Source organism: Peromyscus maniculatus, chromosome 19 (assembly GCF_049852395.1).
Source record: "Peromyscus maniculatus bairdii isolate BWxNUB_F1_BW_parent chromosome 19, HU_Pman_BW_mat_3.1, whole genome shotgun sequence".
Taxonomy (NCBI): domain Eukaryota; kingdom Metazoa; phylum Chordata; class Mammalia; order Rodentia; family Cricetidae; genus Peromyscus; species Peromyscus maniculatus.
This window is the reverse complement of record NC_134870.1, coordinates 54,137,243-54,149,740: the sequence shown is the minus strand read 5'-3', so window position 1 is coordinate 54,149,740 and position 12,498 is coordinate 54,137,243. Positions and strand designations below refer to the sequence as shown.

The following is a 12,498-nucleotide window of genomic DNA, read 5'->3' as shown; positions in this document are numbered from 1 at the left end:
AATCCTTTCTTCCTAGCCGGCTGTTACATGACCACTTTGTTCTGTGTGTTGAGATCTATCCCAGGCTTATAAACAACATGAACGCACTTGCACACACATACACATGCACTCACACACATGCACATGCTCACCAGGAGTCCTTGGACTATCCCCAGTTTATTCATTTTATCTCTTCTATTAGAGTTCCTAGGTTAGCTGTGCCCCATAAAGGATTATAGTTTTAATCTGGGAATTTTGATCTGAAACCTCCAGAAAAAAATGTAGGATATAAGAAGAGCTAACAAAATATACAAATGTTACATATGGTTTTTAGATTGTATTTAAAGGTAAGTATTTTCACACATATAGTTTTGTCAATTATACCTTAATTGGGTTGGGGACATTTTTAAAATATATAAAAATAAAATAAAAATTAATAATGAACATAAATCACCTAGCTGAAATTAATGTAATCGAAAGCATATTTGATAATTTTCTCCGCTAAGTTTGAGCCAACTTCTGGAAAAGTGGCTACTGTATCGTACAGCAAAATTCTTCTCATATAAAAATTATACCCAATGTATTATTACCTTACTTTTTGTTGTGGTAAACGATCTGGGAAAAGCAATTAAAAAGTGGAAGGAGGGTTGTCTCACAGCTTGAAGGGCTATAGTGTGCCCTGGTGATGGCAGGGAAGACATGGCAATGGGAAAGTATGGCATGGTCACATTGCATCCACAGGCAGGAAGCTGAGACAGAGATGAATGCTGCTACTCTGCTGGTCTCTTAGTGAAGGATACTATCGATGTGATGAAACACCAGACCAAAGCAACTTGGGGAGAAAAGGGTTTATTTGGCTTATGCTTCCACAGCACTATTCATCATCCAAGGAAGTCAGGACAGGAACTCAGGCGGGGAAGGAACCTGGAGGCAGGAGCTGAGGCAGAGGCCATGGAGGGGTGCTGCTCTGCTGACTGGCATGCTCCCTTTGTCTTGCTCACCCTACTTTATTATAGAGTCCAGGATCACCAACCCAGGGATAGCACTACCCACAATAGGCTGGGCCCTTCTCTACCAATCAGTAATTAAATGCTTGTGTAGAGCCTGATTTTATGGAGGCATTTTCTTAATTGAGGTTCCCTCCTCTCTGATGACTATATCTTGTGTTAAATTGACAAAAAAACTATCCAGCATTGCTGGATTCCTCTATATTCAGTTTTTATTCAGCCTAGGAGTCCAGCCCATGGAATGATGTTGCCAACATTCACAACTGGTTCACCTTCCTCAGTTAGAAGTATGTCCTAAATGGTTCTGAATCTAGTCAGGTTTACAGTGAGGATCAACCATCACATCTAATAATATTGACTAACACTAATGACCATAAAAGACCTGACATTAGTCCCTAAATTAACTAGCATCTCATCAGTCCTTACTGTGTGTGTAAGTGCTAAGAACTGTCAATATTGAGAACTGCTGGCATTGTTCAAACAAGTGCTTTGTGATCCCCTTTTCTACAGGGCAATGTTCCAACACGGGAAAGTATCCACATGTACTACCAGAACCACATCATGAACCTTTCCAGAGAATCAGGACTGGACACAATTGACGAGCACCCTGGAGCTGATTCCAGGGCCCAGGCAGCTCACAGGATGGATAGCTTAGATTCCCATGACAGTATCTCCAGGTATTTTACTTTCTAAACAATTGGTTTGTTTTTGACAAAGTGAATGAGGTAGATGTCAGAAATGTGAGAAGTGATTACATGAAGTGAAAGTTAACCAAAAACATGGATGGTGTCCTAGGCCCTGCACATCCATACAACAACGTTGAAGGAATATTGTCCTGCTTTAGGCTGAGCTGGATAAAATCAGACACCAACAGTGAACAGCTTGAAGTACTCATCTACACAACTGGCACAGTCTGGAGGTTTATAAGATTTGGATTTTACTCATTACTATTTATGTAGGGGCTAGATCTCGACTGCCTTTCAAAATGGCTGTTTCACAAACTATCTTTGTTCTAGCATTTTCTACCTTCTGCTTATATCACTGACCTTTTCCTTTTCAGAACTGTTACTTCAAAGTTTAGAATAAAAATTTCAGAAATAATTCTGTTAGCCTCCCTCTTCTCTAGGTTTATGGTCGCGCATGCGTTGTTCACAGGAGGACAACAGTTGACTCAATGCTAATGGTAGTGGCACATTGAGTACATGGTGTAGCCAGCCTTGTTTCATCCTTAAAACCATATAAAATTCTCTGTGCCATTATTATCCATATTTTCCCAAGACAAAATTCATTTACAGATAGTAATTCATTACAGACAAAATTCATTACAGTGGCTAAAAGGTATGGTCTAAGTCTGTAAAAGCAGACCCAGAGTCTGGTATTCAGAACCCAAGTTTTGGACCACCACTGTGTGTTATACTGTCTTTTAATGTCTCTCCCTTCTTCCCAAGCAAGTGTAATGTCCACCCAGGAAAGCCCTGGGGACCACTGCAACATGGTGTTCTAATCACTGATGTCCATTGCGTAGGGCTGGCTAATCCCAGCTCACTATCTTGGGAAGAAAATTGGCAGTGCCCAGGGGGACCATCTGACTGGGTGAACTGCACCATGCAATTATCTTATAGGCCAAGAACCATGACTCTGAAGATAGTTATATATATTTTTTTGTATAACAGCTAAAATAATCCCCTATGCTAGGCCAAGCCCTGAACTCAATTCTAGAACAAGAGTATAGAAATAAGAGTCATCCCCTGAGTGGTTTCATCTGAGGAGGCTCTGGGACACAAGGTTGTTGGCTTCCTCTACCTGCTGAGGGAGGGCAGGAGACCGTGCAGGTAGCCCCAGACTCATACTTCATACACCAGTAGGCACAATGGCTGTTGACCATACTTTTCCTTCACAAATACTGGCTATACATTTCATTCTGGATGAAAGGGGGGTAGAAAAGATATCACTTTATTGATACCAAACTCAAAAGTAGAAATTAAAAAAATCAAAGGGACTGAGGATGTAGTTCAGTTGACATTTACTTACCAAACCCATGCAAGGCCCAGGATTTAATCACCAGCACCAGAGATTAAAAAGAAAAAAACAAACAAACAAACAAACAAACAAAAATCCTGAAAATCAGAATTATACTCATTGAAGAGTAGTTAAATAGAGAATTTCTTACCTTGAAGTATAGTTTTCTATCTGTTGCTGAATTATTGTCTTTGAGTTGACCAAGTAAAGAAATTCAAATACAACAAGCCACCATATTTGCCTTTGATACAGATCCAAATCTACTGATATGGAAAAAGAATTTGTTTTGTTTACACAAATACATAACACACACACACACACACACACACGCATAAATTATATATGTTATATATGCATATGTAAATATGTAAAAACCTCAAGTTTTAAAATAGATTACTTCATTTAAAAATATATATACATATACATTTGCCTATATTGATTTTGTGTAGAAAAAAATCTATTCATGGAAATAACTCTTTCTCTCTTCCCAAATAGATACTCTTTTAAGGTCTTTTCAGGAATAGTAAAAGGGTTATATTTTCCTCAACTTGGGAATACTCCAGTTATTTTTAAGCTGTAAAATCATAAATATTTCAGCTAATATGGTCTTCATGAAAAGAAGAAATAGTTGGGCTAGATTCCTCTTAGGGTTTCAAGGTCAACCATATTTTCCTAATTGAGATGATGTTTAAGATGCCTTTTAATTCTAGAATAAAATAATTGTTAGAAGACAAAGTGCCCTAGTGGTAACATTTGTTTTCCATTCTCTTTCTGCCCACACTTTTGTACTTTTCTCAGACATAATTTCTGAAACTAGTAGTAATAGCAGCAGCTATAAAGAGGAAATGTCAATGAAGGCTCTCAATCCATTCCTAGCACTTGGTGTGTCTTGTGAGACCATCCCGTGGTCTTTGTGAAAGGGAAGCTTTACTCCTCTTCTCTCACAGGTTTTAATGAAGCACAAACTCACTGTTTATTTTATAGCTCATTTAGACTTTTTGCAAACCATGACTTCTGTCCTGGGTAGAGGGTAGAAATCCTCTTATTTGATGGTGTTCCAACAAGTCTCTCTACATCTAGAAATCAAAGCATTTAAATGCAATCATCCTCTCACTAATTAATTTCTGTGTCATGAATTAAAATCCATTTCACCCCCATTCTTAAGTGCTTACCTATTTCAGCCTAGCTCACAGTTTCTCCTCCCTTCATCAGGGAAGAGTGGGCTAAGGACCTGGCTTAGTGATACAATGCAGGTCAGTGTGGTGTGAGACACTAGGTTTAACCCCAGCTGCCCTAATAGTAACAGGGATGATGATGCTAAGTGAAGACTGCAGGGCAGATATGCACAAGTGTGCAGTTGTGTGCAGCCTGACAGGGATGAGATGGAGGAGGTAGGCATGTGTGGATGCCCTGGACACTCTCAATGTTGACTAATGCTGCTTCTTATGCAGGGGTACATGAAGGTAAGTAAAAGAATCTTTGTTTCCAAATATACCTGCTTTAGAACCAAATGATAACCAAACCACCATTAAAAAAAATCATGGGAACAATAGGGTGAGCAGAACATTGAAATTCTCTCGAGACATTTCCAGATGGCTTCTATCCATCACCAGCCCGTCTGCCAGTCAGTCATGTTTCATAATACTTGTAAATGTTCCTCAGCTTCAGACCACACCTCTCTACATATGTGCATCTAATACAAACTGTATTTTTATTGTTTTTGATTCCAAAAAGAGTTTCAGACCAATCTGATTTACTAGTACAAAAGTCACACTCATATTCAACTATAGTTATTCCCACGCACACAGTGAAGAATATAGTTATATGCATGTACATTATTTAACTTATTAAACCCTTTCATTTTTCCTTCGTCAAGAGATGTTGTCCTTTAATGTGACTTGTAATGTTTCTTCAATGCCTCCTTCTTACCTCCTTTTTTACTTATTATCTAATAAAGAGGTGTTTTGGTACCTGAATCCCAAAGTCTGACAACTGAAAAGAAAGGTAAATAACGATGTTCATGTCTTTTGACATTTGAAGAAGTCCTCTGTCATCTCCCAAAAGGAATATACAAGAATACATTTTCCCACAGAACTTAAGATTCTTATAGACTCCCTTAATGTCATGCATGGGCCTGTTTTAGGATAGCTGCTTTAGAAGCAAACCCCAAAAAAAGGAATAAAAAAGATTAATAAAATATAAAGTAAAAATAAATGTACTGACAGACACGATTCCTAGTTGTGTGATTTTTAATTACATAACAATTTATAATATGTTCAACTAAGAAATTAAATAATTGTAAATCAAAACTTAGGAGGTTACAGAGAAAAAAGACCAGTTCAAAAAAAAAAACCAAGCAACTGCCTTTAAATATAACCGAAATAGAAAACCACGACCAGAATGAAAAATTAGGAGTCATGAGCTATCACACTTATATATCACACTTTTAGAAGACAATGTTAAATATGTTAAAATATGTGCAAAATTATAAAGCTGTAATAAATAAGAAGCCAGGAATCATTATAAATAGCCTGTAATATATTTTGATTTTCATTTTTAACATGAAATAAAAGGAAATGCTAGGTTCACTTTGTGAAAAGTTCATGAATCAACAAATTTGCCCTTCATAGTGGCTGAGCAACATTCCCAGTGTTTTCAAACAGAATCCATCTCCACTGAGGTCTCAGGGACCCCGTACCCTGGGGAGAGGTAGCACGTCACTCAGAGGATTCTTCAGATACCTGCACATGTGGGGCAGACAGGTCTGGTGACCATATGGCCAGCCTCCTCCAGTAAGAATGACCACAGTGTGTCCTGTTCCCTTTACAGCTTCTGTTCCCAACATCCGTGTCACAAAAATTTCACATAAGACAACAGTAGATGGACTCAGAATGGGAATTTAGCAAATGAATACAGATTTCCTTTGATGGAAATCCTTGAAATCCAGGCTCAGATGGTGAGCTAATTTCTAACAGTTTCTCGTCAAGTTGGGTGTGTGACTTACCATTGCTTCTGTTGCTGCCAGTGCTGATAACTGCTTTCTGAGGATCGTTCCCAGGTATCAAGGGTGGCTGTCACTTGAAATCTGCCACCTGGAAGTTGCCGTGCCCCTTCTATGGAGACATCTCAGTTCTGCTCCACTATGGCTGTTCCCTTGGGTACCAGGAAATGAGGGATTTAGTCATTTAGTCAATGACTTCTCTCCCTTGGGACACCCACCCAAACTTGAAGCATGATTTGTAGTAGAAATTAGTTAAAGTGAAATATTAACAGACAAAATGTGTCTGGCATTGCTAGAATTCCTTTGTTGTTGTTGTTTGGCTCCATTTTAATTTTTTATGTTGGTTGATATCTAGTCACCTATTAGATCAGCATCTCTTCTACATGCAAGGAATCTGGTTTGGCTTAGTCCAGATGAGTCCAGGAAAGGAGGTGGAAGACTCAGTGTGTGGTGGCATTCCTGAGCTTCCAGCTCTCATTTTGAAGAATGTGTTATAAAACTAAAATCTTTTCTACCAACTGCACATGCAGTTATTTCGGCATATGCAATTGAGTTGAGAATTGTTCTCCATGGACTTGGGCTTGCAATTCCAAAGGAAGAATACCCTCTTCAGTCACAAAAGAACCAATCGCACTGCAAAGCGACAAGGATATGAACTCTGTAAGATGACTCCTGGGCCTTGTCCTCACACTGCTTCGTGTCTTGCCCAGAGAGTGCCATTTGGTAGCTTATCCCTAGGCAGTAATTTTTTTTTTTCAATTCCAGTTTCTTCTGTTTATTTATCCCGCCGAACAGGTCCCTCCCCTGTCCTGGAGCCCCCGCTGCCATGATCGTCCTGTTGGTGGCGCTCTTGTGTGTGGTTGCCGCATGGCGGTGTGTTGGTGGTCAGTTGTCCCTGTGTGACTTGGTGCACCACTGGGTTTTAACTCTGTGTTTCTGTAACTGTTTGCGCTGCTAGCTGCTACACTGAAGCAACCCTGCTGATCTCAAGGCAGTCCACCCTTGATGATTTAGATGGACAAGACTCTGTTCCTAAAACAAGCGAGCGCGCTCGGCCTAGGCTCCGTAAAATGGTCAGCATGGACATGTCTTCCTCATCAGCTGACAGTGGCAGTGTAGCATCCAGGTGCTTAACTTGTGCATGCTTTGTTCCGTACCTTCTACCCCTTGCCCGTGGATGTCATTGCCAATAGAAGTTCATGAGATGAATGCATTGTTCTTTTTTTTTTTGCTTTGATTTTAAGAATTTGCATGAGTAACAAAATGCATAAGCATAGCACTTTCTGTGACATAATTGTTTCCAAGACAACACTCCCTGAACTAAACTCTACCTTCATTTTGTCTGTTAGGCATTCCTTTAAAACCCTGATTGGAAATGTCCTCCATTTTACAAATACTTTTCACTTTTCATTTTCAAAGATATATATATCTGATATATATATATAATTATAATTATATATACATACATAATTATAATTATATATACATATCAGATATATATTAGGAAAAAGTTTGTCAAATATAGACATTGTCAGTTAATGCAAAATAAATCCGTCTATATTTGGCATGTATATCCTAAAAGGAAAATTGAATATATTTTACCTTTGGCTTTTGAAAAGAATGTTATGTAGAAACATACATCAACTTTATAGACTACCATCTGCCTTGTTTGGAAAGGATTATTCTGGGCTTATGTTTTCTCATTAAATCTTTCCAGAAAGCAACATTCAGTTAGAAATGAAATTATCTACATAGAACTACAAAACTCTTACCCCACCCCCAACACATATTAGAGTTGTTATCCGGGACTCTGACTATACTGTGTTCATTCTGGCATGAAAATAACCCAAGCCAAAGCCAACTCTATTCTGATCTGGTAGTCTCACACAACAGAGGTATGTCTGCCTTTTGCTAGCAGTTGTCTATGTTAACACTCTGGTATGGCCCACTGGGGCCTGGCGTAGGCAATATGCTTTGCCTTCTGAGACATCCTCTTTCAGGTGCAAGCTTGTTATATCCTTCCACTTTGAAGAGTCCTGAAAGTGCACTCATCTCTAAGATCCTCAGGTGCCCCTAAACCTTGGAGAGCATGCTTATCATCACTTACAGGCACTTTGGAAGTTAGACCTAATGTGGGTCCGACTCCCATGACCTGAACATTCCCTGGGGTGTTGGTCAGTTCGATGGCTTCTTGGGAGGCTGTGTGTTACTGAGATAAGTCTTAGCACAACTTTGGTGAGGGCTTTCTCAGAGCCTTCTGCGGGGTGTGGAGGGTGGTGGGTAACAAACTTAGGACCAAAGCCCTGAGCTTGCTTAGCACCTACATGATCACCCAGTGCTCTTGAGTTACAAGATGCCGCAGATGGTGTGTCAACCATTCATTCACCACTCATTGACATGCCTACACTGGTATCCTGCATTTGAGAATCTCTGTGTTTGTGGAACCTGCTTACTCACAAATGCCAGTGCGACAGCAACATGTGTTTCAGAATCTGACATGCTGTCCTCCTGCATCCACCAGACCCCAAATATCTGTCTCCTCTTCAAGGGCCAAAGAGTTCAGAAAAGGCATGCTATGGGTTTCAGCATGCAGTGAATTCAATATGGCTGCTTTGTTTTCAGTTCTAACCTTTCTTGCATGGGCTTGACTGGGAAAGCTAAGGAAAAGCTAGAAAGGAAATGAGGACCACTGGAGAAAGGCCACAGGGGGCAACCAAAGTAGGGAGAAATAATAAAAGCAGGGAAGTGTACGTAGAGGAAGCAACAAGAAGGTTGTATTTTAAAAAAAGAAAAAAGGGATGAGTGGAAGGAAGAAAAAAGAAAGGAATGGAGAGAGATGTTGGCATGTGAAAATAGGAAAAAGCTCTGAGCTAGAGCAAGCAGCTGAGAAGGTGGCCACCTTAGGAAGAGACAGAGATGGCCCCAAGTACAAGACCAAGAACCCATGAGAACTGTCTGAGAACAGGAGAGAAGGTAAAGGTTCAGTGGGAAAGGTGCTTATACCAAGAAGATAGAGGCAAAGAATGAGGAAAGAAGGAAGAGATCAACATAAGAGAAGGGGGATTTTTAAAGCATGTGCTTGTTGAGTTCAGCCAGTATCTGATGGATTCTGTCACCCTCACTGGCCTAGGCAAGTCCCTTGTGCAGGACTGAGACTAGACCACATCTTGGTCAAACACCTATGAACAGTCAAGCATGGCTTCTCCTTTCCATATGCTCTCTTCTTTAAGGAGTGATGGCGGTAGGTATGCTATGCTCAATGTGTGCTGATTTGGAAATGAACCTGGAGCTCATGGCTGTGAATACTGATCCTGTTTTGAACACTTCTATGCATAGACTGGGTTGCTCCTTGCAGGGTGTGTCACTTGCTCTGGTTTGGAAGGATGCAATGCTAACTTTCCACTTTTGCATCTGGAAGGCTACTGCTTGCAGTTTCTGCAGACTGGGAGTGAATTCTGGAAGAAACAAAGCACATGGGATCCACAAAACGGGGGGCCTTTCCTTTTCTCACGTGCCTGAGGTTTTTACTTGGGAGTTCTGAGGTGGTGTTATAAGGATTGGGACAGGTTCCAAGCTGGTATAAATGCTAAGACAAGCACTCTGCCCATCTTCTTTCCTAACAGCGAGCCCACACAGTGCACCATGCTGTATTCACGCCAAGGAACAACAGAAACCATTGAGGAGGTGGAGGCTGAAGCTGAGGAGGAGGTGGTAGAGGGTCTGGAGTCTGAGCTCCATGATGCAGAAGACAAGGAGTATGTGGCAGATTATGAAGCAGAGGTAGAGGAGGTCAGCCTGACTCCAGACGAGGAGTTGCCTCAGTTCTCCACAGATGATGGGGATGTAGAGGCCCCACCCTCCTACAGCAAGGCTGTCAGCTTTGAGCATCTGTCCTTTGCCTCACAAGATGACTCTGGGGCCAAGAACCACATGGTAGTCAGCCCCGATGACAGCCGTACCGACAAGCTGGAGTCAAGTATCTTACCACCTCTGACTCATGAGCTGACAGCCAGCGAGCTGCTGATGAACAAGTAAGAGAAGGAAGCAGGCCTCCAGCTTTAGCTGGGAACTATCACAAACATGTGTACTCTAGTCACATAAGCACAAAGCCCTAGACATACAAGGCAAACATACAATGCTGGGACAGCACTATGACTTGAGTGACTGACTCAGCAAAAACTATCCAATAACATTTGTATTCATACCTCTTTCTGTAATAAGGTCTCAGATAGGTTGAGCATCCCTAATTTGAAAACCCAAGATACTCTGAAATCCAAAAGAACTCAGAAAGCATCCACACAATACAGGAGATAGATGAATTTATGTCATTAAACTTTGTGCATACATAAAACCATTGGAAAATATTCTGTAAAATGATCTTTAGACTGTATGAATATGGTAAATATAAGGCATAAATTAGTTGCACATTGAAATTTAATTTCCATATCTAAGATTTTTCATTATGTAATTTAATAATCCAAGATATGAAGGCCTTCAATGCCTCAGACACTTTCCAAGTGTTTTAGACAAAAAATAAGCCGGGCGGTGGTGGCACACACCTTTAATCCCAGCACTTGGGAGGCAGGGGCAGGCAGATCTCTGTGAGTTTGAGGTCTACAGAGTGAGTTCCAGGAAAGGCACAAAGCTACACAGGGAAACCCTGTCTCAAAAAACCAAAAAAAAAAAAAAAAAAGCAACCTGTATGAGGTTGTCTTATTATATTCCTATGGATAAACACACACAGAGAAGGATGTGTAGATGCACAACCCAAGAGATCATCATCAATGCAAGTCATTGATTTGGAAAAGGTGGAGGCAAGTGTCCAATTGTGCTCATTCCAACAGGATGTTCCATGATGATGAGCTTGAAGAATCTGAGAAATTCTATGTGGACCAGCCCCGGTTCTTGTTGCTGTTCTATGCCATGTACAACACTCTGGTAGCCCGCTCAGAAATGGTGTGCTATTTCGTGATCATCCTTAACCATATGATCTCTGCCTCCATCATCACCCTCCTGCTGCCCATCCTCATCTTCCTCTGGGCCATGCTCTCTGTCCCCAGGCCCAGCCGGCGCTTCTGGATGATGGCCATCGTCTATACTGAGGTAGGCCATTCTGTTGCATGGCCAACTTAGATTAACAATCGTTATCAGCAATAGTGGCCTAGGGCTGGCAATTTATACACCTTTTCAGACCTCCCATCTTACAAAAGGCAGGTTCTGGTGTCGTTCCCTATTAAAACACACAAGGAGACAGCTTCAGTGGGGTTCAGTAATTGATCAAAGGTTGCAAAATTGTTGGAGACAGGGCTTTGGAAGCCCTTCCTGTGAGACCTGGGATATTAACCACTGTCACATAACAGTCTTTTGCCAGATCAAGCAGAGTGTCCTGTATCTGTTTATATCTAAATCATGGGCCCAGAATTAAACAAATGGCAAAGCACCTTGAATACAGTCTGATGCAGTGGCACACATGTTTTCCATCTTGCAACCTAAAGTCACTTTCCATGCATCCCAGCACGAACACTTGAAAACCTAAATGGCAGGAGGACATGTTGGAGATGAGGGAGATACATAGGACCTTGTTTTCCATCTTTCCTGTGAAATACAGAAGATTGCAAAGTTTCATAAGAACTCCACCCCGGGGCAGGGAGGTGAGGCTCACAGGTACTGTGCCCAAGCTTCCGTAGTGTTTGGAGTTGTGGCATTTATGATGAAGACCAACTTTCCTCCCAGACTCAGAAGGGAAAGTTTACTCTGAATAGCATTGTGATGAATGCTTACAGTACAGTGCTCATGAAAGATGCACCATTTTAATTCAAGTCAGATGGAAACATTTTATAGCAAATGGTCTCAAAACTGTGTGGATTAAGTATTGGTGGTATGTATGTCATAGCTGTGATTTAAAAGAATGAGTGAGTGATTCACAGATAAGTGCATGTCCATTACTTTCACCTGTCCCTCACAGTCTGGCCAAAATAACCATTCCTGAACATCACTTCCATTACATCCCTCCAGGACATAGATGAATGACTCTGCTAAGGGAGAGGGTGCCATTCTGTGGACCGAACTCCACCATGTGGGAGAGCTTTCTTAGATCCCTGTTCTTAGCTAAGTGAGTCACAGAGGACAACAGGGAGTAGAAATGGGGCAAGAAATACATGGCTTTCATGTTGAAAATATTCTTGCTTAAGTAGGGATTTCTAATATTCTGTCTCAGAATGAAGTAAATGAGAGATCTGGTTATGTAAGTGACATTGCTTCCATGTATAATGTCAACTGTGTGACGAAGCCCAAGAACCATTTTGCACACGATAGAAGAAGTAGGGACAAATCTTTCTGTTTTCCAGTGGTCCGAAGAGGGATATGGAAGGAAATACAGTGGAGAAAAGTCAATGCTGCATGCATCAGACCTTCCTGGTGTAGAGCTGAGGAGTGTTTTTCTAGCACACACAAGCTCTGGTTCCGTCCTCAGCACCATAGAAACCAGGCGTG

The 12,498-nt window shown here is 41.0% G+C and overlaps 1 protein-coding gene across 7 annotated transcripts in view; it reads left to right on the top strand.

The window, feature by feature from the left end:
• Positions 1–12,498, top strand: part of Piezo2 (piezo type mechanosensitive ion channel component 2) — a 380,980-nt gene that overhangs the window by 342,716 nt on the left and 25,766 nt on the right. For 6 of the 7 annotated variants that reach the window (XR_013046146.1, XM_076555357.1, XM_042263853.2 and 3 more), the window contains 4 exons: positions 1,497–1,663; positions 6,965–7,132; positions 9,630–10,037; positions 10,851–11,109. Coding sequence is in view for 6 of the 7 variants with exons in the window: in XM_076555357.1 (XP_076411472.1) it covers positions 1,497–1,663; positions 6,965–7,132; positions 9,630–10,037; positions 10,851–11,109 (1,002 nt within the window). In the remaining variant the exon portion in view is untranslated. The remainder of the gene's footprint in view (positions 1–1,496; positions 1,664–6,964; positions 7,133–9,629; positions 10,038–10,850; positions 11,110–12,498) is intronic. The other variant, XM_016003707.3, reaches the window with a different exon arrangement.